Source organism: Falco biarmicus, chromosome 15, assembly GCF_023638135.1.
Source record: "Falco biarmicus isolate bFalBia1 chromosome 15, bFalBia1.pri, whole genome shotgun sequence".
In the NCBI taxonomy this organism is placed as follows: Eukaryota; Metazoa; Chordata; class Aves; order Falconiformes; family Falconidae; genus Falco; species Falco biarmicus.
The window spans coordinates 22058790-22085509 of NC_079302.1; the positions used below are offsets into that span (position 1 = coordinate 22058790).

At 41.0% G+C, this 26720-nt stretch overlaps 1 protein-coding gene across 1 annotated transcript in view; it reads left to right on the forward strand.

The window, feature by feature from the left end:
* Positions 1–26720, forward strand: part of GLG1 (golgi glycoprotein 1) — an 86957-nt gene that overhangs the window by 40116 nt on the left and 20121 nt on the right. Inside the window, exons 3-10 of the mRNA XM_056360625.1 lie at positions 2062–2148; positions 6146–6361; positions 12888–13091; positions 13755–13826; positions 16082–16265; positions 18086–18300; positions 24559–24680; positions 25338–25439. Of these exons, the coding sequence (XP_056216600.1) occupies positions 2062–2148; positions 6146–6361; positions 12888–13091; positions 13755–13826; positions 16082–16265; positions 18086–18300; positions 24559–24680; positions 25338–25439 (1202 nt within the window). The remainder of the gene's footprint in view (positions 1–2061; positions 2149–6145; positions 6362–12887; positions 13092–13754; positions 13827–16081; positions 16266–18085; positions 18301–24558; positions 24681–25337; positions 25440–26720) is intronic.

Sequence of the window (26720 nt, forward strand, 5' to 3'; positions counted from 1 at the left end):
GACAAGTGCATGCCTCAGTGACCATTTTGGTTTCGGATGCTTGAGAAGCTGTATCTTGGTTTATTATTGGAAGATATATTCCAGAAATGAAACCAGCCATGCTGTACAACTATTAATTTCCAACTGTGTTTACAAATTAACCTTTAGCACAGTGCTGCCTGACTTCATTGGCAGCCGTAATTCTCTGTTGTGAGGGTTGGATTGGATGAAGGGCACACGCTTCTGTTTAAATCTTTTTCCTTTTTTTATTTTTGAGAAAGAGAAAACTCCAGTAGTTAAACTGTATCTACCTGACGTTTAAATATGCCTCGGAGATACCTGAATTAAGAAGAAATTGAGAATTCTAGAAATCGAAAGTTGGACCTTTCTATTGCGGGATGAAGTGACAGCATCTCTGCCATAAGGCAGATGTCAGGCTGCTGTGTGGATCATAGAAGCCATTCATGAATAGCAAGTGTGGGCAAAGTCTGAATTTTTCGAGGCAGAAATTGAAGGGAAATGATCAAAAGCTAGACCACAGAGAGAGGCGTCTTGTGTCCAGATGTTTTCTTTGCCCTTCTCTGCAGTCTTTGGTAGTACAACTGCTGATCATCATCTAGGAAAATACTGCCTAGTGCTAAAATCAGGATTTTAAAGCTGTAAGTTTAACCTTCCTTCTGCCTGTGGGAAGATTCCTTTGGTGAGCATCTGATTTGGAGACTCCTCAAAGTTCAAGATTACAGATGCAGAGGTGTATTCTTACGGTGTTGGACCTCATTCTTATTCTTCTGATCCTGGCTGGGAGAGGTCTACAGCATTCTTTGTGAGGACTGGTTCCCCATTTATTCACTTTTTTCTATTAATCCTGTGTATTTACAGCTTACTCCCTCTGAGATACCCTAGTTTTCCATCGTCTCCTTTTTTTAACTTTTCATAACTCCAGTGCCATGATAGAAGGTGTGGAAGATGTTGCAGTTGTGCTGATTTCATTTTTAGTTCTCTGTGCATGCTTCCACCATCTTGGAGACTATGTAAAACTTCTTTCCTTGTGTATGAGCATGTTTTTGTTTTCCTAGTGTTCTGTGTACAATTGAAACTTCAATGTAAGTTTGACCAAACTGCTAATCTTTTTGATATGAATTTGATTTTTGTCACAAGGGCCAAGTATTTGAAATGGATCTTTGAAGCTGTTTAATCTTTATGTTAATGAAAAATATTTAGATGCAACAGAAATCCCTAGAAAAAAAACAGATGAGTTAATAGAGCTTTTCTCAGGCAACATCCCAGATATTAATTGGCTGAGGTTTTGCTATCTTACCCTGTATTCTTACTTTATGGTACCTCAGGAGGACATCTGGGATGTGTATGTATCTGCAGAGTGTGACTTGCCCAAGATTGATTCTTGCATGATGACCCAATGCATCAAGACTCCTACATGAGCTAATCTCTGGCTCCTAGAAGAAGTCATTCTTACTGAGGTGTTTTGCAGTCTAACCTGTAATGTATCATTGTGCTTAGCAAGAGAGAGAACCTCGTATAGGCTTGAAATATATCTGCACCCAAAAAGTTGTCTGGTTGCAACCCCTCACGGATGGAATTCTCCAGCTGTATTGTCTCCTTCCTTTCTTGCTAGGTTTTTATTAGGTTTTCAGTATGAAATCTGCTCATGTTGAGGGCTTAATTTTTGTTAGATCGTTTTATATCAAGCAGACAAGCCATGGTGCAGAAAGGTGTGGCGGGCTAGAGACGTTGCTAAATATGCAGCAGGTAGCAAGTTACAGCTTTCATTGTTTTATCCTTTTAGTTATAAAATTGTTGTAGTTAGATTTATTTCCTTTTAAAGAGTCGGCTCATGACCTTATGGAGAGATTTCTAACAGCCTGAATTTGTTCAATATGAGAAAATTATTGCAGAAATGAAGGGACAAAGTTGTCAAGGAGACTTTACGTTTATTGTTGCGCTGTAGAAGGCTGCTGATAGAGATCAGGAATAAATGATGTTTCATTCTTTTCTGAAGCAAAATATTTGTCATTCTTCATGGGAAGTTCTTAAAACCCCTTTCTACAAACACTCTCTTTGTAGCTCTTGTGGAACTACAAGCTGAACCTGACTACAGATCCGAAGTTTGAATCCGTGGCCAGAGAAGTCTGCAAGTCCACTATTGCAGAGGTAAGCCAGAAGAAAGGCATGGCTGCTATTGTGACACAAAGGTTTTTTTAATTTCTTTGTGATGGTGAATTAGGGTGCAAATAATGTTTTGGCTTTGGGGAAGCTCTAGTCTTATATGGCATATTACTAGGCATAATTAAGTCTTACCTTCTTGCAGAAAAGACCGGTTACCTTAGTGGTGCCAGGCAAAGAGGCAAGTGGAAAAAAAATTATAAACCAACAAACCATCAGCTCTTACCTGACCTTTTGTCAGAGATCTGCTGTGGATTGGAGTTGTCCCCTCTTCATCAAGTGTTGACAGTTTATAACAGTGTTGATATAGGAAGCGTTCCACTGAACTTAACATAAGGCTGGTTTTGGATTGTGTCTTGCTAGCAGAAAGGATAAGCATGTAGATGTCAAATGATGAATCAACTGTTTATTTTCTTCAAGGCTCAAAGTTTAATTACTCCAAGGATTCTCTGTGGAATTTACTCTTTTTTAGGTGGCACTAGGATTTAGTCCTTTTTCTCAAGCATCGACACACCTCGGTCCAGCTTCAAAGATTACTTGGTTAACGGTTGGACTCAATGATCTTAAAGGTCTTTTCCAACCAAAGTGATTCTGTGATTGATAATTCCTTTCCTTGTGCTCATTCTAGAGCCCTTGAGGCCGTGTGCTTAGCCCCACACAGGAGCTGACTGAGCTGAGGTCTGGTTGGGGTAGTTTTCAGCTAGACATCGGGGAAGCAGTGGAACCAAGGCTCTCCGCAGCAGTGCAAGCTTCAGATGCTAAACTGTGCTCTGAAAAACATAATTTTGTATATCCACCAGAATAATTTCACCTACCTGTAAACTTGCTTTTTTAAAAAAATTCAATTTGCTCTAGATGATGACTCTTATGTAGTGTTTAAAGTAGGTTTTTCTGAAAGAGAATCAACTGTGTGAATACCATATTGTCTCTCCAATGCCAGTTCATGTTGGCAGTTTATTTTCCGTAGGCCTAGCTTTCAGGGATGCAGGCTTGCTTAGGTGTGAGGAGTGCATCAGGGCTCAGAGCAGGTTTAAGATGGGTAGTTACCCAAGTCCTCCTGTTTCGATGGAGTCGCCTACGTGGTTCCACATTCTTTACAGAGTCTTCATCTGAGAAATTGAGGGTGTCAACAGCAGCCTGGCTGCAAAAATTTGGGAATTAGTTGTGTAGTTGATGGGTAAACGATTGCTTTTTCTTCATGGCCTGCTAGGGTTCTGCTTCCCCTTCTCAACACTAGCTGAGTTGCAGTAAGAATAGTGTTAGTGGGAAACCATCATTTAGTATAAGGAGACATCAAGAAAATTATTAATATAAGAAGGCTAGAAGATGGAACAGTGGAAGGAAAACAGCTTGCATTAAAGGGTTATGTTGTGTTTGGATTTTGGTAGCTCCCAAAAGCAAACACTGCCAAATCTGTTGAATCCCACTTTTTTTTACGATCGTAGGAAAGATTGTTGTTCTGGTTTGTGTCATATGGCTGCTGCAGCATTTTTTACAACCAAGGCATTCTTGAAAGTGCTCTTTTAACAGTCTGTTTAATTACCACTTTTATACAGCAACAGTCTGGCATTGCTGTAAATGATGCCCTCTAAATATGGGATATCATGTCTAAAAGCAGTGGGAAGGGTATACAGAATTTTAGCTGTACTTTAACCACCAGTGTTCCTCTTATAATTGTGGTGAATGATGACATGAACTGCTGATATTTTGCCATTTGGTGAGTGGTTTTAAGTAAAAGAAAAGTTGAGTAAGAAACAATAGTCTCATGTGTTTGATCTTCTGATATTTAATACTGAGGCAGGTGCATAAACCATTCCACTAATTTTTTCAAAGGTATTTCTACAACACTCATTGAAACGAAGATATATACTGGGCATATACTGCTAACATACAGTATTAGCCTATTAATATTTTTCTTTAATTCCCACTAACAGGTAGGTGTTTTCTTGCTGGGGTACTGAGCTGATGTTAAATACTGCTTTGTATTAAGAACAAAACACACCTGGAAGAGTAATTTCTAGTAAAAGTCATTTGGGAATTGGTGGCTGCCCCAGCTGAGTATGTTCTGAAAAGTTCACCCTTTATCAGGTGAAAATACAGATTTACATTTCAACCTTTTTCTCAACTGTTGTGATTATTTTATTTTTTTTTAGGTTTGTTGGCAGTAGTTTTAATCTAGAATCGTAGTTGGCTACCTGTTAACAGTGGTTGCTTCAGAAGTGGCTAGGCAATAATGTGATCACTTGGTCTTTTACACAGTTCACTGGCTCAGGCTGTGGGGCTATCCAGAGCCAGGCTCTTCCAAAAACAGCGTGTTGCCATTGTGTGCTAGTTTGGCTTGTGGTACTTAAGCTGAAGTTGGGCCAAACCAAAGATGCAGCTTTCTTGGAGAGAGCTTGCTCAACTCTCTCCCTTTCACCCTGCAATGACTCATAAGTGTTCTCACTTCAAAACTTATTTTATGCCTTATTTGTGACAATTACATTGACCTTAGTAACTATGTTTTTCTAATAGCAGTATAGATTAAATACAAAATGTTCTACCAGCCTACATCTGCCTTCAAATAATGGTGTTTAAAATGTTGCATGTTTTATTTGCTAAGTAGAACGTAATGGCCCCATAAGCTGAGGCAGAGTGTGCTGTTCTATTCATCTGCTCTGACCTGTACGAGTCTGTCACAGGCTACCCCGTGTTAATTCTTGTTTGAATTGGAATATATCTTTCTAGAGATGGCTCTTAATTATTATTTTTTTTTTAATTTCCATTGTAAATATTCTGACTTGTTATTTGAGAACTGATAAAATGGTTCCCTGCCTGTTTCCTTAGTGCTGCCCTTTCTTGGTGTCTGAACCTGCCTGGATTATTGATTGCCATGGATCTGCCTTTAGATTGATGACCCCTTCAGTATTTTTACAGGAACAAATCTTTGGTGTAATCAAGTGAACTCGTGTATCTATTGCTTGAAAAACTGTCATTACTGAACTTTAGTGAGTGGCTGTCAAGTATGCTTCCTGCATTGTTATGGCTGCAGTTTTCAGCATGCTTCTGAACAGGGGGCACCAGAACTGGGCGAGTACTTCAACACAGGCTTCCTGGGGTTAAAAAGAGTCTGTATAATCTTGGTACTCCTTGGAGCAAGGCATTGCGCTGCTCCTATTACAAAATTCCTCGGGGAGTGTCCTTAACTGATAAGTAGCCGTGTTTTCCACTTCCTTTGGAAGGGTGCTGTCAAAACTGCCTGCATCTTTTACTTCCAAAGGTGACATTTTTGGCCTTACTGTCCGCTTCCCTGAACAGTGCAGGCTGTGATTTATACTGGGGACCTGTCTGTTCATGTACACTGCTTTTCCAGTCCCTGCACAGCTTTCAGCTTCTGTTAGCCATGATTTTAATTTTTTTTGGACAGAGTAAAATGGTTTAGTACCAACAATCAGTTCCTATAAGAGCTTGATAAAAATGAATTTGATGAGGATTTTTCTTTATAGTAATTTTCAACTTCCAGCAAGTTATAAACAATTCAATAAATATTGTGTTGACTTTTGAATCAGTCTTGCTTCTAGCCAAAATGTTATATTGTACAAGGTCAGGTGGCTAATGGGGGTCCAAGTATGATTTAGTGATGTTGTAATATGCTCAGCTTTCTAAATAAAGGTTTGTCAAACTAGCATTTTTCCTACAAATCCATGCAATTGCAGGGGTTCAATGTGATTATTATGAAAGATGATTATTGAGCAATAGGGTTTATAATCCTCAAGGTCGCTGTGTTTGCATTCTTCAAATACTGGTACATGTGAGTTATTTCTTATTTCTGAAATTTTTTCAAGTATTCTGACTCTGAAAATCAAACTAAAGCCTAGAGGGTTTCTTTGCCAGCAGATTTTGAAGCTACAGATGCAAGTTTCTCTGAGTATTTTTTTTTTTTTAAAAGGTTAAGTTCAGTAGCTGCAGCCTCTGTATTTATTCTTTTTTTTTTTTTTTTAAACAGATCAAGGAGTGTGCAGATGAACCAGTTGGTAAAGGCTTCTTGGTGTCATGTTTGGTAGATCACAGAGGCAACATCACTGAATACCAGTGCCATCAGTACATCACTAAAATGACAGCCATTATCTTCAGTGATTATCGGTTGATCTGTGGCTTCATGGATGACTGCAAGGCCGACATCAATCTCCTGAAATGTGGCAGCATTCGACCTGGAGAAAAGGTATCCAGAGAACATGTGGATTGTCAATAGGCTTGTAAAAGTCATTTGATTAAGGAAACTTAGGTGGAGACTCTGAAATAGTATTATTGTATTATTGCTTACTTGCAGCTGAGAAAATGCATGGCATCTCTCCTCTGAAAAGGGTGATGTCCTGATTCTGTATAGTTCTTTTTAATAAATATGCATTTGTTCCTCTAGGAGGGACTGCTAGTCAGAGATGACTTTCATTTGTCTTTCCTTACCGCACTACAGGTGATCTGGTAGGTTGTTGTCTTTGTGATCATGCTCTGTTAGGCTTGACTCAATACAGTGAATCCAAACAATGGATTTAAGCAGACCCATTGCTAGGCTTATTTCACAGTCTGGTCAGGTGTGATGCAGGAAGGTTATGGAGGTGGTGTGGCCTGTGCTATAACTCTTCCTGCTTTCTCAGGCTATAGTTGATAAGACTGGATCAGGAGCCTCTATCTGTTTGCTTCCCCTTTCCCTTGCCCACCTGAAAACAGTTGAAGGGCATGTAGTACCTAGTGTCACATTTTAGTAGTACAGACTTTATACTGTGTTTTATTAGGTAAAAGAATCAGTGTTCTTTTGCCATAAGAGACTTAAGCAGAGGTTGATGCAAAGAACAGTTTGTGGTGACTAGATGTGGGGTTATTTTCAAGGCACTGTCTTGCTCTGTCTATTTTGGCATACGTAATGCAGGCAGCAATTATGTAGTGCTGCAGGAGTGAGTGGCTGCTTTTATGGCAAGTTTTAGGGATGAAGTTATGAAATTAGCCTGTTAGCTTTTTACAGTGCATTTTAAATTATAGCTCTTATGCTTTTTAAAATTAGTCTTTCAAGTCTATTAATGATGAGGTATATTACCAAAAACATGTATATTTTTTGTTAAACAAAGTTTTCCTAGTTGCTAGAGATGTTTGCTTCTGTAAGCAGCTTCACATCTACAGTGTGTTAAATTGAAGTGCTAGTGTAATCCGGAAGGCTGAGCTGGAAACAGAAAGCACAAAAATAAGGATTCGCCTTCAGGAGCAAAAGCAACCATGCAAGTGGGAGGAACTTGCAGGCACTACGGGTTCAGACTGGTAACAGCTGAGCAGCTTGCTTTCTCCTTAAAATAAAGGCTTGCTTTTAATACTGGCCTAAAGGACCTCATGAAATAATCTGTTTCTGACAATCAGTATAAAATCCAAAGTGTAATACAAGAGTCCTGAGTGTCAGGTCTACATATTACCTGGGGCTTGACCAAGTTAAAATGGCAGCACTGAAGGGTACAGTAGAGTGGTTTTCATGAGCGTAAGCCAAATCTCATATGGTAGAGGTGGCAGCCTTGTGTGCGTAACTGTGCATAGCCCACCATGATGGTTGTAGAAGTTAAAATGGGTGAAGGGTGAGGATGGCCAAGGGGGCTGAGGTCACAAGATATCTGGGAGAGGGAAATGAATCCAGACTTTGGGTGGCTGAGTTTCTGTGGGATGTCAAAGTGAGGCACCGACCAAACTTCTGTGGAGGTTAGTGCAGGTTTTGCATATTCCTCACTTTTGTGGTACCCAACCCAGAATATCTTGCCTTGGTTTGTGAAAGCATCGCAGCCTGTCATACAGTGTCTTTTGTTATGCTGTCATCCTTGGCACTTAGAGCAACTGAAGTATTTTATACTGCTATGGAAACAGTTATAAATGGCTATGCAAGCATTTCTTTTGTTGGTGTTCTGTTCTATCTCTTTTCTGCTTTGGAGAAATCTAATTTACTCCCATCAGACACCGGTTCAGGTTTTATTTCCACACTGGAGCTTCTGAGAGCTGCCTGTAGAGAAACAGTCATTACCCTTTTGTGTGACTGAATGTAACTGTGAATTTAATAAATAGGACCTGGACACCTGAGGAGGAAGATGGGGGAAGAGATTCATCTCTCTCCTTTTTTTAATTTTTTTTTTTATTTTTTAAACGGAAATAAGTGCTGCTAGACCCAGTAACTCCATCCACATCAGGCAGTTAGTAGATGGCAGTGTCATAGCTTCATCGTAATAACTGGGATAAGCTGGCATTTTTAACTGTAGAAGGTACTTTAGGTATTCTGGAATTACACTGCCTCTTGAAGACCCTCTGCTACCTAACTCTTTTCCTTTTCTATACTTCCCTTTTTTTTTCTTTTTTTTTTTTGTTTGAGCTTGCTTTCTACTTCCTAATTGAATTTTGTTCCTGCTGGGTTTGTTGCTTCTGTGCTTTTCCACATTTCTAGTTGGTTTTCTGCTCTGTAAGAGCAATGTTCAGCTTGGAAGTCTCAATCTGACTGTAGACTTCATTTTGCTGTATATAGCAGAAAGGCTGTAGATATGTCATTTGAAAGCACTGATTTTTGAAATATGTCTGTGATATGGAGTTTGGAAGGTTTTTTTTTTTCTGTCGTTCCCCCCCCCGCCTAGTTAATTCCAGTTAGTGGAGAAATATTTAATAGTGGTTTCAGTCACCTTTCCCGTTTAGCTGTTGAGCTTCATAGTGAATTTGGTCTCCTGGTATTTAAAGCTTGCTTTGTCTTCATGGAATAAGGATCTAATTTGAAATTGAAATTGGTAATTGCAATGGAGCTTTTCTTCTCAGGCTGCCTATCAGAATGAGCTGCTTCTGATCTTGTTAATGTCCAGGATTGTATCAAACTAGTGGGTAGTGTATAGTTGCCTGGGTGCTGGACTTAGCCATGATGTCCAAAGTAGAGTCAATTATTTGCTGTAATGAAGGCTACGTAAGTGTCCATTGCACATCTGTTGCAGTACTTTACCAGATAATAGTATTTTTCAGATTCCTAAAATAAGACACATTGTTTTCTTGCCTTTTTTTCACCCCTAAGTACTTTGAGTACAGTTGCTCTCACTCTTTCCCTAGTTTCATAGAAGTAATGGACACAGAGGGGAAATGAATCTAAACTGGAAGAGATTATAACATTCAGCTCAGTCTTTGTTTACTTAGTGTAGTATTATAGCAGCGTACTATCAACTGAAGTACTGGGAATTAACTAATCTAAGAGCCATCCCTGTAACCCTGGTGTCTGGGCTCGCCAGGTGGAATGGCAAACTGGAGCTCACAGTAGGACTGCTGGCTGGTTCTCCATAGCCTCGCTGCTCTGGCTCTAGCAAGTCTGTGGATGTTCAGTGCAAGATGCTGTGCTGGTAAGACCAGTTATGCTTTACCATCCTGCTTCTTTCTTCTCTTGACTCTTTGCTGGTCACTTACCTAGCTTCTCTTGCAAGTCGGCAGCTAGAACAGTCTTGAACTCGAGGCATGTCAGGTTTTGGGCAGAACAAAGTCTTTTTAAAAATCCTGTCTTGGCCTGAAGCCATGTGCCTGGAGTTTGAATTTTGGTCATAGGAATTAAAATCTCCCAAAATGTGCTGAAGGGGGTTTTCTTGGGCACATTCAGAACTTGGTTCCATTTCTCTGTGGCTCATTGCTTAGGACAGCATTGGAAAGCTGCTCCTATCCTTTGTGGATCTAAATGTATCCTTTCATAAAGTTATACAGAGTTTCAAGGTGCTCCGAACTAGGTCATTATCTAGTATGTTTAACAGATCTTTGCACTTCTCAGTTAAAATTCTCCATTTAAGATTGATAGTGGTGGTGAGGCAACAATTCCAAGAAACGTGTGTGTTTTTTTAGATTTAATCTCTTGTATTTCAGTATTCAGTGTTGCACTAGGGAAATGAGGCCCATACTATGTCAGCTCATGCATCAGTTTTGGGGAGTCCTGGCTTGTGGGGTGAACTCAGAGGCCTTCAGCTCTAAGGTGAAAGTTTTCTGACAATGGAGTGCTGGACAGAGGAAAAGCTTTGTTGGGCTTCATTCCGCAGCAGAGCTGCAGCAGGTGATTATAGCCTTGTCTGCACCAGGCAGCCGGTGTGGGAGCAGGACTGGGAGAGCTCATGCCATGGGATGCTGTGAGCTGGCAGCATGTGGAGTGCAGGTGGGATCTGGCAGCTCTGTGTGGTGTAGAGCTGCGAAGTGGTGCAGGTACCACAAATGTGTGTCAAAGCTGTGCTGCCATCCTTCGGATGAGCCTGTCAAACTTTTGGTTGCCAGCTGCTTTAGAAAAAGGTGGTTGCCAGCTGCAGTACACATTTGTCTTCCCTTCTGGTCTGCAGTAAGAGATTGTACAATCTTAAATACAGTAGCTGTTAGCCTATAAATAAAGCTTGAAGTTTGATTTCCCTAAACCATGATTGTAAAGTCCCACCTATACCCTGTTTGGTCAGTAGCGTGGCTGCCTTTTTTCATTTCTTCAAAAATGCATAGAGTTAAGATCTCCTTAAGCTGGCTTAACTAGCCAGCATTAGCACTCAGGGACCTGATCTGCCTGAAACTGAACCCCAGGTTAGGTCAGTAAATGTCCCAGTGTCAAGTGGGCACCGAACACTAATGGCACCACAAGAAGGCATGTAAATGCTTGGAGGTAGGAGGAAAGGGCAGGACTGCATTGTTCAGGAGCCAGCTGTGTTGACTTGTTTCTGTTACATCTGACACATTTTTAAATTGCTCTAATATGGGGCAGCAGAGCAGCCAGCACTGCAGGGTGATCTACCCAAATGTAAAAAATTTTGTGAAGTAATGCAATAAATTAGTCATTTCATCTTGTGTCCCTGAAATGAAACAGTAAACATTCAGCATCCAGCATATGGAAATGTGCTTTCACTAGACTACTAAAAATAAGTTTGCTTTCATATATAATATGACTCTGACCAGGAATCTAGACCCATGCTGCAAGAAACCAGGAAATTTCTGATCTTCCTAGCAGGAAAAGCTTGCCTTGTGCCCTCCTTGTTGGCAAGGGGAGGCTGCAGGTAAGTGAGAGTAATCTTGGTGTGCCTTGCTTCCCAGCTGCAGTGTCACCTGGGCTGGAACAAAAAACTGCCACAGGATCTTAAAATGGTTGGTTTCAATCATTTACGCTTGCCAGCTCCTCAGTTGTAATTACTACCTACAACTGACCACAAGGATCTGCAGAACAGTGGTTGTTTTTGACGTGGTTACAGATAAATTGCAATTTTAAGTAATGTGGTGAACATACTGCTAACTAGTATTCCTCAGATCCGATTTGGGTTCAGTCCTAAAGGGACTGCTGATATATACTTGTATTTCTTCAGAGACACTGGTATCTAGCCAGCATGTGGAGTTGGCCGGTTCCCACTCAAAGAAAAGAGCAAACTGAAATAAGGAGTTCAGGAGTGTGTGGGTTTTGAGGTTGATTCCTTTTTTTTATTTTTTTTTCTAAGAGGAAAACTACTTATAGCCCTTTTAAACTGATTATACTTCTGGGTTGGGTTTACAACTTTCTCATTGGCTATTTCTTCTTGTGCTCCAAGTGTAGCAGAGTTAAAACAGGAAAGGCTGTCTGCCTGAGGAGACATGGCAAAACAAAAAGATTTGGAAGAGTTGCATGGCTTTGCATAGTCATGGTTATGTTTTACAGAGACTGCTCTCTTACTCATGCTGCTGCAACAGCAATGGATGAATCTGCTTGACAGAGTGAGATGAATAGATAGCTCCTCAATGGTTACTACAAATGCAAGGTTGAGTGATTCAGATGTGTGCAAATATGCATGTTTTCTTGTATACTCCAGATAGTCTGATAGAAGTTCAGTAGCAATATCCTGTCTGAGCAGAGCAGCATAAATTAAGGTGGTCTTCACAGGAGAAAGTTGGACAAGCCTTGAGAGGTCTGTTCCAGAACAGTTTTTGTTTGTGAGAGGAATTGGACCTTCTACAGAGGTATAGAGGGGGTACAGTTCCCTTTCTAAACATGTAAAAAGATGTAGGAAACTTTGGAGCTTTGATCAGCTTTGCCCTGCCTCTTCTGAGCTTTCATACAAATTGCAGGCTCTCCAAGTTTATTGGCAGTCACTGGTCATGGTCCAAAATGGTCTTCAGATTTGCAGGACAGTGGGTGCAGCGTATTGGGCCAGAACTGTTTTGTCCAAGACTTCATCAACTCTTGAATGCTTTGAATTTTTTATTCTCTTAATGGAGAATTGGTGTTGAGAAGCCTGGTCAGAGCTCCTTTGTGGCCTTTTTAGCATCACTAATTATCACCACCCAAACTGCAGGCTTGTCTCAGCATGGAGGAACTATGATTTTTCTCTCCTCCAAGTATGTTCTTAATGTGCTGCTGCTGTTTGCTGTTGCCATGGTGCAAAGAGAGCTATGTCAGATTAAAGATAATTTGGCTGTTTTGGTAAACTGTTCTGATCAGTGTGACTAAGTAGTGATAATCTCATTAAGTCACATTAAAACAAACCCAGAGCGCTAAAGGAGGAGATTTCATGGTGACCATCAGTAGGATGGTGATGTATAAAGTGTATGGATAGTATAGATATTATTAACTGTTGCTGCCTCTGAATATAAATGGAGTTTAGGCTGAACTTTTGGAAGTCTATATTTAGGCAGTTTGTTGCTTAACTTCTGTGGTGTTTATCTGGAATTACACTTGATTATGTAAGTGCGGTTACAGATGTTGTCTTGTCCTTCTCATACAGGATGCCCACTCACAAGGAGAGGTGGTGGCATGCCTGGAAAAAGGCCTGGTAAAAGAGGCAGAGGAAAATGATCCTCGAATTCAGGTTTCTGATCAGTGTAAGAAAGCAATTCTTCGTGTAGCTGAACTCTCTTCGGATGACTTCCACTTGGACAGGCATCTCTACTTTGCATGCCGAGATGATAGAGAACGATTCTGTGAAAATGTGAGTAGCTTCCTCTTGCCTTTTCTTCTACAGTAATCCATTAAAACCAAAACAAACCCCACCACAAACCCATAGGAAGAAGGGATGGAATGGTAAAGAGGAGCCTGAGCAAGATCGTGTAATACTGAAAAGAGACACCTTGTAGCTGTCATTTTGCCAATAAATCTAGTATTAAATTCACTCACTCAACAAACAAGTGTTATTTCCAGTGGGTTAACGAACTGAGTTAGCATAAATGGTTTAATAGGCATCAGAGCTGGTGTGACAGTTAGTGGAATGGCTCACATGGGGAGGAGGCAGCAAAGGTAAGTAACTGCTGCCTTCTGCAGCAGAAGGCTGTTGCACAAGCCTGATCTGACTCTACTTGCAGAGCTCCTTATCCCTGGAGCAATGAGCTGGTAAGCTGCTTTGTTCAGTCTGAATTAGCTTGTATCAGCTGAGTATCCTCTCACTAAAAAGGGGGACGAACATGACCAGATAGGGGTTTTTTAATGCACTAAAATGTAAAAGATTTTAGAAGCTATCACTGTCATTTGAAATTGAAATATTAACTTTAATATATTTCTAGTTGAAAAAATAAATCTCTTCAGGTATAGTTTAGCCTGCTCATTAAGCGTTACAAGTCTTATCTTTAATGGTAAATGTTACTGTTCTGTTTCACAGACTCAGGCTGGAGAAGGCAGAGTCTACAAGTGCCTCTTTAATCACAAGTTTGAAGAATCAATGAGTGAAAAGGTAGGTATCTCTCAGTGAGACAAATCCTTAATGCAGAGATGATCAGATCATTCATCAGTCCAGGCCTACATTATTCTTTTCCAATGTTGAGGAAAATCCATCATCTACATGGCTGAATAACCGGCTGCCTTAACAGATGCTTTTACTTTGATATGTTTCTGTTTCCAGCTACCTGCTGATGGCTTGAATTAATTGTACTCAAGTTACAGCCTTTAAAGTTAAAGATTTAAATAAATCAAAGCTTTTGGGTGGGTAATTTGGGAAGGTAGACAAGGAGCTCAAGTCACAGTGCTGTGATTGAGTGTTTAAAGTAGAAGTTACACCATGTTGGGGTAAGCCTTGGATAAATGCTGTCATAATGTACAGATTAGAAACAAAATGCCCAAATGCCTCCGCACAGGAAGCGGCGTGTGTTTCACTCCTGTTTTGAAGGCTATTAGTGTCTGTCTACGAAACAGCAAATTCTGTGGGAAAGATGCACAGTTCAGCTACTGAAGTTTTCCTTATGTTTTTGCTGAACATGTGGTTTTCAACAACAAATAATGTTCTGGGAAGCCAGTCCTGAAAAGAATTTGTATTGATGTAGGTGCTTTGGGAAGGCAGCAATGCTTTCAGTGATTTCAGAAGCAGCATCATAGCATTTGGTTTTCTATGAAATTATATCATCTGTCTGAAAGGATACAGAGATGGATATCTCTAAAGCCCTCCTTTTTGGAGCTCCACTAAAGGAGCCCCATTCAGAGGCCTGGAGGGATCAGACTAATTTCCTTTTCTTTAACTGCGTTAGCTATCTGAAAGCTTGGTTCCAATTAACAAACTCAAAACGGAGTGATCCCCGCAGGGTTGAAACAAAGCTTCATTTTGTATAAGTGCATTACTGAAAGGGACTGCTATTTTTGCTTAACCTGGTTTTGGTTGTACAGGGAGAGTGGTGGGTTTGGAGGGGTTGTTTCCATGGTCAGCTAAGATACAAATGTAAGATGTTGGTAAGTTAGACAAAGCTGTAGCAGATAACTTGGTGGGGAGAGAGGGGTGGACACTCTGAGTGTGCAGTTTGCAGAGCAGGAGGAACACAAAATCTAGTTCTCACTCTCGTAGCTGCCAAGGCAGGACCATCTGCAAAGTCACTAGTTTTGTAGAAGCTGTTACCCAGTAAAAAGTCCCTTCTTGCTGATGGCATCAGCTGCTGCATACATGTCTAGCCAACAATAGCTGCCTAGTGGGTGGCTTGTTTTGTGTAACTGCTCGCTGGGCTGGGCTCCCTGGCTGTATCTGACCTTCCCCTGCTCTGGGGGGTGAGGGATCTGTGAGCCTGTATCTGCCTGTGTCCGGAGCTTTAAGTCTGTCTGGTCTCAGTCTTGGCACAGAGATAGGAGCATGAAGGAGGGAGTGCGAATATCTTTGAAGTAGGGCTTCCCAGGTCCTGGAGTAGGTATGGGAAGGAGGGGGAGAGAAGTCAAGAACCTGATGTAAGGGGGAGGGCTATAGGTCATCTCTGTTTCTTCTGCTGAGATTGGTCCCTGTTTCTCCCCACCATACATGTGCACATTTTCCTTCCTTTTGAATAGGCTAAGAGTGGACAAATTTGCCTGAGCTATTCTGAATTATCTGCTGCCATCAGCTTTAATTTTCATATAATTTAAACCAAAAGCTACGAAGCGTAGCAGTATTTTTACAGGCTCTATTTTGGATGAGATTTAGAGGGTTGTTCTTGCAGCTGCTGGGTACGGGTTTGGCCACAGTGCATCCTCATGAGCCTCATCAGTTGTGGAAAATGGCTAGAAATTCCCATGGTTAGACTGCTTTATCTGCTGTCATCTGTTCAGCACGTTGCAGAACAAATCCAAAGAACATGCTATTTTGTAAATGCAACTGGAAGAAGTAGTTTCTTGAGGGCATGGGGGTGAGCATGTGCCACAGCTGGGATAAATGTCAGCAACTGATCCTAGTTACTGAGAATGAGTCACGTTCTCAGCCATAGCTCTTCACAAAAAGCTGGATGAATGTGCAATTTTAAGCAGCGCTCTGCAGAGAGCTGCTGCCTTAAAACCCTTGATCTGTTGACCTCTGTGTGCATTGTTAAGTGTGGTTTCTATGAGACAAATGCAATTTCACTGCAGTCCAGATTAAATGCGTGAATTCTAAAACATCAATTGTCTTTTGAAATGCAACTTGAAAAGTTAACAGCAGCAGGTCTAGCTCTCCACCACCAGCGTGCGGTAGCTCATTCAGCCATCCCAATGTGTCTCCTGCAGTGTCGTGATGCGCTGACAACCCGCCAGAAGCTGATTGCCCAAGACTACAAAGTCAGTTACTCACTAGCAAAGTCTTGTAAAAGTGATCTGAAGAAGTACCGCTGTAATGTGGAGAACCTTCCCCGGTCTCGGGAAGCCAGGCTTTCCTATTTGTTGATGTGCTTAGAGTCTGCTGTGCACAGAGGTAAGCAGAGTTCAGTCAAGACGTGTGACTTGCTGGGATCTTGATTTTAAAAGTTTCTCTTGGACTTTCAGCTTCAACATGTACTTACAGTCCCCTTCTCCAAGTAACCTTTTCCAAACTTCAGAGGCAAGTTTCCTCATAATGCTTTCATCACTGTTGTTTTGAAGATTAGAATAGCTGAGTAAACCTCTGACACTGACTTGTGTTGTGTAGACAAGAAGTTTAAAATGCAAAATAGCGAATCCCGCTTGGGTGGATGATGTGTAATTGCAAATCCTTCTATTCACTGTGAATTCAAGCAGCTATTTTCTTCCTTTACGTAGTAAGCATAAAATATGCCACTAGGTTAAAATACAGAATGGGGAGCCTGTTTATCATCACTCAGGGAAATCCAGGGATAAGTCACTCCTCTGCCTCTTGTAAGTAATAGCTTTCCTTGCAGTTTGGTAGCTTGGGTAAATACCTTAATTCCTCTAACTCTAGTTTTTCTTATATAGGAGGAATATAAGTGAGAATTTTTTTTTTTTCATTTAAGTTAGTGTAAGCTGAAGATGTCCTAACACTATTTGCCATCTCAGAGGTATTAGAAGGCCCTGTGAAGCAGAACCATGCTAAAGGTTCTCTGTGAAATTGCTATAATAAGGAAACCAACTTGTTATATATCCTCTAGATCTGTACTGGAGAGTTTTGTTTTTTCCCCTTGGCATGCAGCTGAGTGGTTTCTGATTCAGCAGCAGGTCTGCATGCTGCAGTGCCTCTGGCATGGGAGGAAAAGACTGCTGTAACACCATAAGCAGTTGGTGCATTTATGAGTGAATAACTTACTGCTTCTGATTGATGTGGAAATGATGTGTCCTGTTTGTGGAGAAGTTGTGGGTGGGGTTTTTTCCCCATTTCCCTGCGGTAGGGCAGGTGCTTTCCTGAATTACATGCAGAAAACTGCTGTTCAGTTACTAATTTCCACTCTCATGGTGGAACGGGTTCTGCAGCGCGTGGCTCATGCATGAAGCATAACCTAGGAGGAGCGCTAATTATTCCACACACCTCCATGTGTCTGTATGATAATGGCTGGGAGCCCGTGTTGGGATGTAGGACCTCTCTTGCATGGGGCATTGTACGCATATGACTAGGTTGTGGTGGGTGCTACCAGGAGGGCATAGCAAAAAAGCCAACTTGTTCATTTTGATTTTAAAAATACCCTACCAAACTGTCTGCATGGAGGCTGTGGGAAAGCTTATAGCAGATGTAAGCATTTATTAAAGCTAGATTTCTGTGCAGCTACAGTGGTTTGTTAGACACTCTGTATATACTACTCTTGGTAACATGTTCTATTCTGGGGTTTTTTGGCTTCCTGAACAAGTATGTGCTGTTGCTGTAGAAAACCTTTTCCTTGGAGAAAATGTTTTAACCTGCTCTCCAGACAAATTTCTCCCCAAATTACACATCAAGCTGGTAAATTACCAGAGGTGATTTCCGTTTCTGCAGTGGAAAAACAAGCATACAGGGAAAAGCTGACCTGTGCTACAGAACTGCAGATCAACTCCTGTAATGTGAAATCCAAAATAAAATTCTCCTAATCTTTTAGGAATCCTTTTAAAAAAAACACGTATTGAATCCATAGACTGGCTATGTTTTGCAGGTTCAGTTAAGCGACAAGAGCTACCATAATCCCCAACACGTCTGCTCTAGCACATTTGTTGCAACCTGTTGTTGTCCAGAGTGTGGATGTTGTCCCTATTTTTCCAATGTGATGGTAGCATAGGTTAAGAAGGGCTCTGCTAAGCATTAATACTAAGTCATGTCATCTTCTCTTGGCTCAGGTCGACAAGTGAGCAGCGAGTGTCAGGGTGAAATGTTGGATTACCGGCGCATGCTAATGGAAGACTTCTCACTGAGCCCAGAAATCATCCTGAGCTGCCGAGGAGAGATAGAGCACCACTGCTCAGGCCTGCATCGGAAAGGCCGCACCCTGCATTGCCTGATGAAAGTAGTACGGGGTGAAAAGGGAAACGTCGGGCTGAATTGTCAGCAGGCAGTAAGATGCTTTTCTATCACTTCACTTTTAGGTTGCTCAGTTGGTAGAAGGGCTGATTTCATCTGTTAATGTTTTGCCTCGCGATGGAGATTCTGCTGAAGGCAGTCTGGCTCTGCAGGGTACAGAGGTCTGCTAGAACTTGGTATCTAGCAGCACATTAATGTGTTGGGGTTTTTTTTCCCCCTCAAATACGTTTTGGATTGTTTTGCTCTGGAATTTTATACTGGATCTCTAGCAGTTCTTCTGCAGCAGCTTTCAAGTCATGGGATTCTCTCTTGGGTGCAGGATGTAGGGAAACTTACCTTTTTATAAGTTTTAAAACATTCCTTCTCCTGCCCTTGCCCCCTGTGCCCTGTCCTTGGAAATGCACTAAATCTTCTTAAAGCGCCTTTCCACTCAGTTTTATTTTTGATATTTCATTCAGCTTAAACAGTGGAAATGGAACTTCAGGGACAAGTAGGTACAGCATACTGCTGTGTGTCATTGTAGTTCCAGCCACTGGAGGAAATGTTCTCCAAAACGGGATTATTTTGCCTTTTTTAAACTCATTTTTGGCTTAGGTGCATCCTGTATGTAGTCTTTTTAACAGTTATTTAATATTTGTGCAAACTCATTAGTGCTTTTTAATGTGATATGACATTTTTGCATTTAATACTTGCTTTTAATGGCCCATGAGCCTGGAAGAGTGAAATCAGTGCCAAAAAAGACTGGGGAGTGTTAGCACTCACGTAGGAATTTGGGGAGATGTATGCTCTTGACTTTCTGCAATATAAGAAACTACTGTAGTCCATTTTAAGTGTAAGTGTAGCTTAAGGCCTGAGCCCAAAATGTTGTCAGTTTGTGTATGTTAGCAGAGATAAGTTAATATCCGTTAAGTTTTTGTAAGGCATAGGGTGGTTTTGTGATGAAGCTTATTTTTGCAGAAATACCAGGTGTATTGGTGCAGCAGCTGTACAGTTTGAGTCATTCCTGCAGTGAGCTGTAGTGCATGACTTAGACTTTGCAACATTTGTGTGAAAAACTGAATACTTGTTTCTGTTTAAATATGAAATTGAACTTGCTGCCTCAGAATTTGATTATGTGCAAATTGTCAGATCGGTTCATCTTGCAAATAACTTCCAGATCATGAAGTGCATGTTCTGAACAAGTCATAAGTCAGTGCAGCGGACCCCCCCAAAATGATGTAAGATTTTAGCCTTCTGGAGAAAAAGAATGTCTGTGGAAATCTATAGGGTTTTTTTTTTTCCAGTTCTCTTCTGCTTAAGCTAGTGCTTTATTTTTGTACAGCAAGTTGATGCAGCAGCAGGGCCTGTTCATGACTCCCCTTCAAGTTAAATGACCTGTTCTGTTCTCTGTGCAAAAGACAGCAGGAGCAAATTAAGTGGTGTTCTTATAAAATATGTTTTTGCCCGTATTTTTGTGGGCAAGAAGAAATAGATGATTGCAAGAATAGGATAAACGTTCCAATGTTCTGGGTTCCTGTGAACTGGCTATTGTATAGCTGCTTACAACTTCTGAGGTACTAAGTCATTTACTGTTGATATTTTTGTATTTGAATGGTAATGTTTGTCTTGGTCATCACGGGTTTTGTTCTGTTTTGATGTATTTTGTTAGAATGAGCTTCCTGCTTCTACCTTCTATGGTAGGTAAATTATGTTTGTAAGGAAGGGAATATTTTCTGAAACCCTTCCAGATACTGTGTGGCTTGTGCAAGACACTCAAACTCCCTGTCATATGAGATTGGCCCATATGACAGGCCATGAAGAAGGCATGTTAGGGATCCATCCCTTGGTAGTAGCTGGAGCTACTTCAGTTCCTTTTGGATACCTAGAGAGCACCTTTGACATATGCTTCTGCTGAGCCACTGCAGCTTGTCTGAAGCTGGTTTCTCAGCTGCTTAGTTGCCATGTGTCAGCATAGTTCAGTCTTTGAGACACGTGGATGGTCTCAGAAGTGCTGCTTTGGTAAATTCATTCATGGGAGAAAGATTGACCTGTGTCAGGGTTTCTAAAAATTGTAAGCATCAAAAAGCAAGGACTGATATTTTTGTTGTCTAGTTTGGGTGTTTTTTTGGGTTTTCTTCTCTTGCAGTGTAATTTTGGTGAGATAATCAGTTTGTAACTCTGGTAGATCCTCATGCAGATAGGATGGCTTTTTCAGGCACCTCCCTGCCAGCTTGCTTCCTGGCTAGTGCTTGCTCCACATGACTTCAGCTCAAGTCCAGCTAGACTAAAGCTGAGTACTATTGTTTCATGCTTTCTGATGTCCCTGGGCAGTTCTTGTTTCAGGAACGAGGTGCTGATGCTCTAAAATTGACCTTTGATGGGGCTGTTGATGGTGGAACTGCTGGTCTGTGGCATCTCTACCTTTTCACCTGCAGTAACAGAGGAAAACAGCATGCTTGCTTTGGGGTTGTTCCAGCAGAACTGGCTGGGGTGCTTTGGGCCCGCCTCCAGATGTTGTCTTTTCTATGCAGAGTCAAAAACTTGTGCTTTTAGTAGCACCATTAGGTAATGCTAATATAGCACTTTGATTTCTTGGCTAGCTCAAAGCAGTGGGGCTTGTCCTCAAATTCTTTGTTGTAGAAGCTGTACAGCTAGACATACTTGCCTTAGGTGGTTTGTTTGAGGAAATTGGAAGGGGAAACATCTAATTTGGATCTGGTTTCACTTACTGTCCTGTCTGTCAAGGTTTGCTCTGGTTCTACTTGCCTTATGAAAGCAGATACTTGTCCATCTGCCAAAACCAACATAATCCCAAAACAACAAAACATAACCAAAGAACTTCCATGATGTTTTCCTGCAGGCATATGTGCTCATACCCTTTCCTGCAGGAATGAGTGATTCTTTATATTGAAAACTGTCAACAAGATATGCTCTCAAACTTTCTCAAACCCTGATTTCTTGATCTGAGAAGTTCCATTTCTTGTGAGACACCTCAACAGAATAATCTTGCATGTGAGAGTCTGCACTCACAATTAACCATGCTGCTGTGCAAGAAGCATGCCCAGACCCAATGTCTGAGAGCTGTGTGGGTTTTTTGTCTGTTTTGATCAGTGGACTTTCCAAAATGCTTAAGTTTTGTAAATGGTAGAGGAATGAAGGCTTTCAGTGTAACGTAAGTGGTTTGGCCTAAGTTTTTTTGTTTGTTTGTGTTTTTTTTTTTTAAAAAAACCAAAACACAAATCCTGGGTGTGTGTTTGACGTTATTTTGCCTACCCTAGGCTTTAGTACCTTGCTCACCCCAGTATATCTCGGGTGTGCACTAGCAATATGCCCTCTTAAGGGCTCTTTGCAGTTTGGTTTTGCTGTCTGAGTGCTCTGCCTGTTCTGAAACAAAGGATGGGGCTCCTGTTACTTATGCTATCAATGTACTTTTCTAGAGATGTGTCTTTTATTAAGAAAAAAAATATCAGAAGGAAATACTACTTCTGGAGCGTGTCTTCCCATGTAAAACAAGCTGCTCTTTGCTTTGGGAAAGCATATAGAACTTGGATATATTCCAGTCATGAAATAGTCTTCTGCAGATATCATTGGTATGTTATTCTTCAAAGACAGAGGTCCTGTGCTTAGGGAGGGTGGGTATGTGATGCTGTAGGTCATCAGCAGATAGATGTGTCCCTTCATTGTGAGCATCAGCCCTTAAAAAGTCTACAGCTGTCCTGGCAGTGTCTAGCACCTGTGGTGTCACTTAGTGGAAGCAATATTTTATACTGAAGCTGCTAGCAATTTGTTTTTCAGATACGTGGCTTTTGTATTGCTCTGGTCTCATCCTTTTTTTTTTTCCTGTTCACTCTCCTGAGCATGCAAAACTGAGCCCTTCTAAAAGGGCAGATATTTCTGCTTCCAATTTCTAATACAGCTAATAAAGTGATAGTTAATGGTTAATTTAGCTCCGTATTGGGATAAAAGTTCAGAAGATTATAAAGTTTATGCAGCTGCTCTTCAGCTGCGAGAGTTTGTTGTGGGAGGGAGGAATATCCTATAAAACCTTCACTTCTGTTACTGGTGCCAAATTATTCCCTTGCTCCTGCAGTCAGGGCAGCTGGCTCACTGCTGCACATCTTGCACGTGGCTGAGAATTGGGACTGGGAGTCCTGCAGTTATGCCCAAAACAGGGCAGAAAGACTAGGAGGTGATCTGGTGCTTCTGAGCCGTCATACCCAGTGTGCTTTGGCCTCTTCCACTTGATAGCACCAAAAGTACCAATTAAACTGAGACCTGAGGAAGAATCCTGTCTACATAAAGTTCTGGCCAGTTTATTTAATCTCTGTGTGTAAAAAAAAGTGTAAGCTTCGAGGTTTCATTCACCCATTTGCCCTTGAGGGAGTTAATTCCACTAATGGTACTTGGTCGCTTTTTATATGTAAACATCTGACACGAAGGGATCCCAGCACTTTACATGCAGAGTATTTCCTGTCTGTGTAGGGTGTGCACGCCAGCAGAATGACCGTATTTCTTCTCCTTTCATTGATTCTTAGAAAGTTTGTAAAGGATGTATCACTTCTCCTGCTGATTAAGGTGCAGCTGCCTGTTATGAACCGGATCCTGGGTTGGCTTCTGTTTTTGACTGCTGTCAATGTCTTATAAAATGTTTCTTTTTTTATTACTATTTTTTAAGGGAAAATGTCCCAAGAATTTTTGAATGAACAGCTTGTTACTGCTAGGCAGCACTCTTCCGAGCTGCCTACATCCCTTAGAAGCTGAGGCTGGACATAACTAACTTTGGCCGAGAATGAGTTGCAGGAGATCCTGTGTTCCTCCCAGGCAGTCTGTGGTTTGTCCTTTTGATTACAAGTTTGCTATTGGATAAATAGCACTAGCTTGTGTTTTCTTCCAGTTCTCTGATGCTTTTTTCTTCTCCATGTTTTGTGGTGATAGGGCTCTGCCCTGAAAATTTCCTGTATGGTGTTCAGGTGCAACCTTTGAAAGATGGAGAATAAAATTGTTACTGTGCTTGTGATTTAGTTGGGCTGGGGGCCAGTAATAAAAATTAAGTCCATACCAAGATATTAACAGTGGAAACCACTTGATGTCAGTGTGCAGTTGCCTTCTAAGCAAGCTCTTCACACCCAACTACCCCCCTGACACCACCTCCCCCACCCCAAAAAAAAAAAAAGTTTGTCTGTTGAATGATGATACCAGTTTGCCCTACACATCAGTCTTTGGGAATTCACAGCTTGGTGGGGAATGAAGTGGGGCATGGGGATTCTGGCCTGAAAGCTACCCTTGTCCCCCAAACTACAGACTGAGATATACCCAAATTCCTTTCCCCTGGCCCAGCAGACATCTCCCAGTTTCATGTTCAGATGCCATGGGCTCTGCGTCTGATTTGGAAACTTAGTCCTGTGGATGCTAAATTATATTTTCTTATTAATAACAGACTTATTTTTCTGAAGCTTTTAATCAGAGTAACTGTTTCACAAGAAGAAAAGATTTGATGAAACTGTTTATATGTTGAAAGTATTTAAAAGTCACAAAGGGAGTGCTGGGATATCACAGCTTCAAGTTGGTACACATGGTGTCTCAGTCTTTGGGAAGTTTTTGTTTTCATCTTTCACTTACACAGTGACTTAGGTAGATAAAACCTGGTGCCCTGCTTTTATTATTAATAAAAAATCACGTACAATAGACCAAATTGCAGTTACCCTGGCTTCTGAAAGCTTGAACAGGCATCCCTGAGGAAATGCTGCTTCCTGGGGCAACAGGATAGGATATTTTATCCTGTATCTCAATAAAACTTTTTTGTCCTCTCCAGGCAATTCAAAAACTGTTTTAAGCTTTGTTTGTAGTTAGGTGACTGGTCTTTAAATATTGATTGGGATTTCATTTGTTAGACTGAAGTTGTTAGAAATTCATGAGAATATGACAAATTTGCATGTTCAGTACCGTCAGCCTTATGGGATGAGATTGCCCCCAAAGCATAAGGTGGATCAAAAAAACAGTATTAAAATTTTACCACTTCTGTTCTGTAATTAGCTACATAAGTGGTCCAGGTTTTCAGTTTGCCTTCAGTGTGTGACCAATCTCATCTAGTGTTCCTGGTCTACTTCATAACGATAATTAGGATTCAGCAGTGCTGGCCTCCCATGTCTGGCAATTGACTTGGCAGCACAAGCGCTTAAAACTAGTAACTGCAGAGCAGAGGCCATACCCGGCAGCATTGTTACTGGCATAGAATCGCCACGCTGAGAGGTCGCAAGCACTCTTGTTTTGATCATTATAATTTGTTTCCTTATCCACAATTTCTTTCTTCCAGCTTCAAACACTGATTCAAGAAACTGACCCCGGTGCAGATTACCGCATTGACCGGGCATTGAATGAGGCATGTGAATCGGTGATACAGACTGCCTGCAAGCACATACGGTCTGGAGACCCAATGTAGGTGGCTCTCAGTTACAACTGATTATTTTATTCCCGTTGAGCATCCATGAAGGTTGTGTGGCTGACCAGCACAGATACTAAAACCTGTCCAGAAATGACAGACTAGCAATTTTTACAGAGTTGGAGGTGTGAACCAAGTTCTGTTTTCATTTATGCCATATAAGCAGGCCAAGTATTTTTATAACAGGGCTGGTTTAGCACTGGTGAAGGATGTAACTATTTCAGGCATTTAAATTAAATATGTAACATTTGATGTGCTAATTTCTCTTACAATATAAGTCTTTAGCAATGTCACAAAGACAAAGTACAAGCCTTGAAAGGCCAGTTAAGCAAACCCATACTGCAGAGACAGATATCTGTTATCTTCAGGTCTGATATATATTGTCTTCTAAGCCAGATTTTATATAAAATATTCCTTATGGTTTTGTCGTGATTTGCTGAGGTAACTAAAACAATGGAATTTAGGAGGGTACAAATGTGCTATATAGTTGTTGATGTAATCTTTTTGAAGGAAGAGAAAAATCTTCACTGTGTTTGAATGTATTATCTATGATGGTTCATTGGAAAGACTGATTTGGCAACACCAACTGTTACAAGGAAGCTTCAGCATGGTTGTAACAGTCTGTTGCCCACCTTTTTTTCTTCTGTTTGCAGGATTCTGTCTTGCCTGATGGAGCACTTGTATACCGAGAAGATGGTAGAGGACTGTGAGCATAGGCTTCTGGAGCTGCAGTATTTTATATCTCGTGATTGGAAGTGAGTACTGTAAAACAAGATTTATCCTCACTTGATGATGTGTTTAGCATTTGGTATGCATTAGCAGTTTCTGGTAAAACAGTATAGCTTATGCTTGTTCTAAAGGGGACTTTTAAGCATGCCAAATCGGTAAGGCATTAATGCCTGTCTAGAACAGTAGAAGCAAAAGTTGCTTTTAGAGAAAGTGTGATGCCCACTTAAATCAGATACTCGCTTAGAAATGATGCAACCCTAAAAACATCTCAAGTTTGAGCTCTGAAATTCAATGCATCTTTGATTAAAAGAATTTTCTCTGGCCATACTGAATTTGAAGTTCACTTCCTGTGCGAGTGGCAGCCAGTTTTATCTGGTCTGTGCACTGCAATATGGGACTGAAGCAAACCAGACTACTAAGTGTAATAAAGAGGCACTGTGTGAGAGGCTCCCCGCTTCCATTTCTGCCTTTTTTTCAGTTTCTTTGGGTGTGATTCCAGCTTGTAGAGCAGATGTAATTCCCTTTGGAGGACTGCTTTCCCAACTCTGTCATCCAAAGATGACAGTGCTTTGTTTTAAATATGTACAGAGCCCCTTGTACATGACCATTGAGGAAAAGTAAGTGTTTGGCTTTTCTGAAAAAGTTTGAGAGGCGAGGGAGTACATTAAATAGGGTTACTGCAAGAAATGGTATAATTGTTCTCAGTGACTACAAGGGGAGTGTAAGGCAAGAAGCCATGGACTTCAATTACCACAAAGGGTATTCAAATAAAACATTAAGAATGTCTGACTCATGGCAGTATCTATGGATAGCATCACCAGTAGTTAAGAGCTGACGTGCTCTGTGAACCTTCTGCTTTCAAAACACATGGAGCTTCATGGACCAGAGAGTTTAGGGCTTTGTGGCTGTTTGTTTAGTCATCCCGGTAACTGTCTCCATAGGTAGACAAAAATACTTAATTTTTTCCTCCTCTTCCTGTTTCCCTTCATTGCTGGTTTCCACCACTGTTCCTGCCTGTACAGTGTTGCCAGCAGGCAATTCATTGCTTGAGCTAAACTTAAGTGATTGGAAGAAGGAAAACTGAGTATTTGCATTTTGCTGGGAGTAAAGATAATTCCAATTCATATTGCAGACTGGGCAATGTCAGCTTATCTTTCTTGTTTAACCACTGTTCGCTAGAACTGGCTTATGAAAACTGTTGTGTTAGCTGTGTGCCTAACGCAGATGCACAGAGTAGAAATAATTATACAGATAATGATAAAAGTAGTAAGAAAACTGTCTGCTGTTATCACTTGATGTTTGCCTTC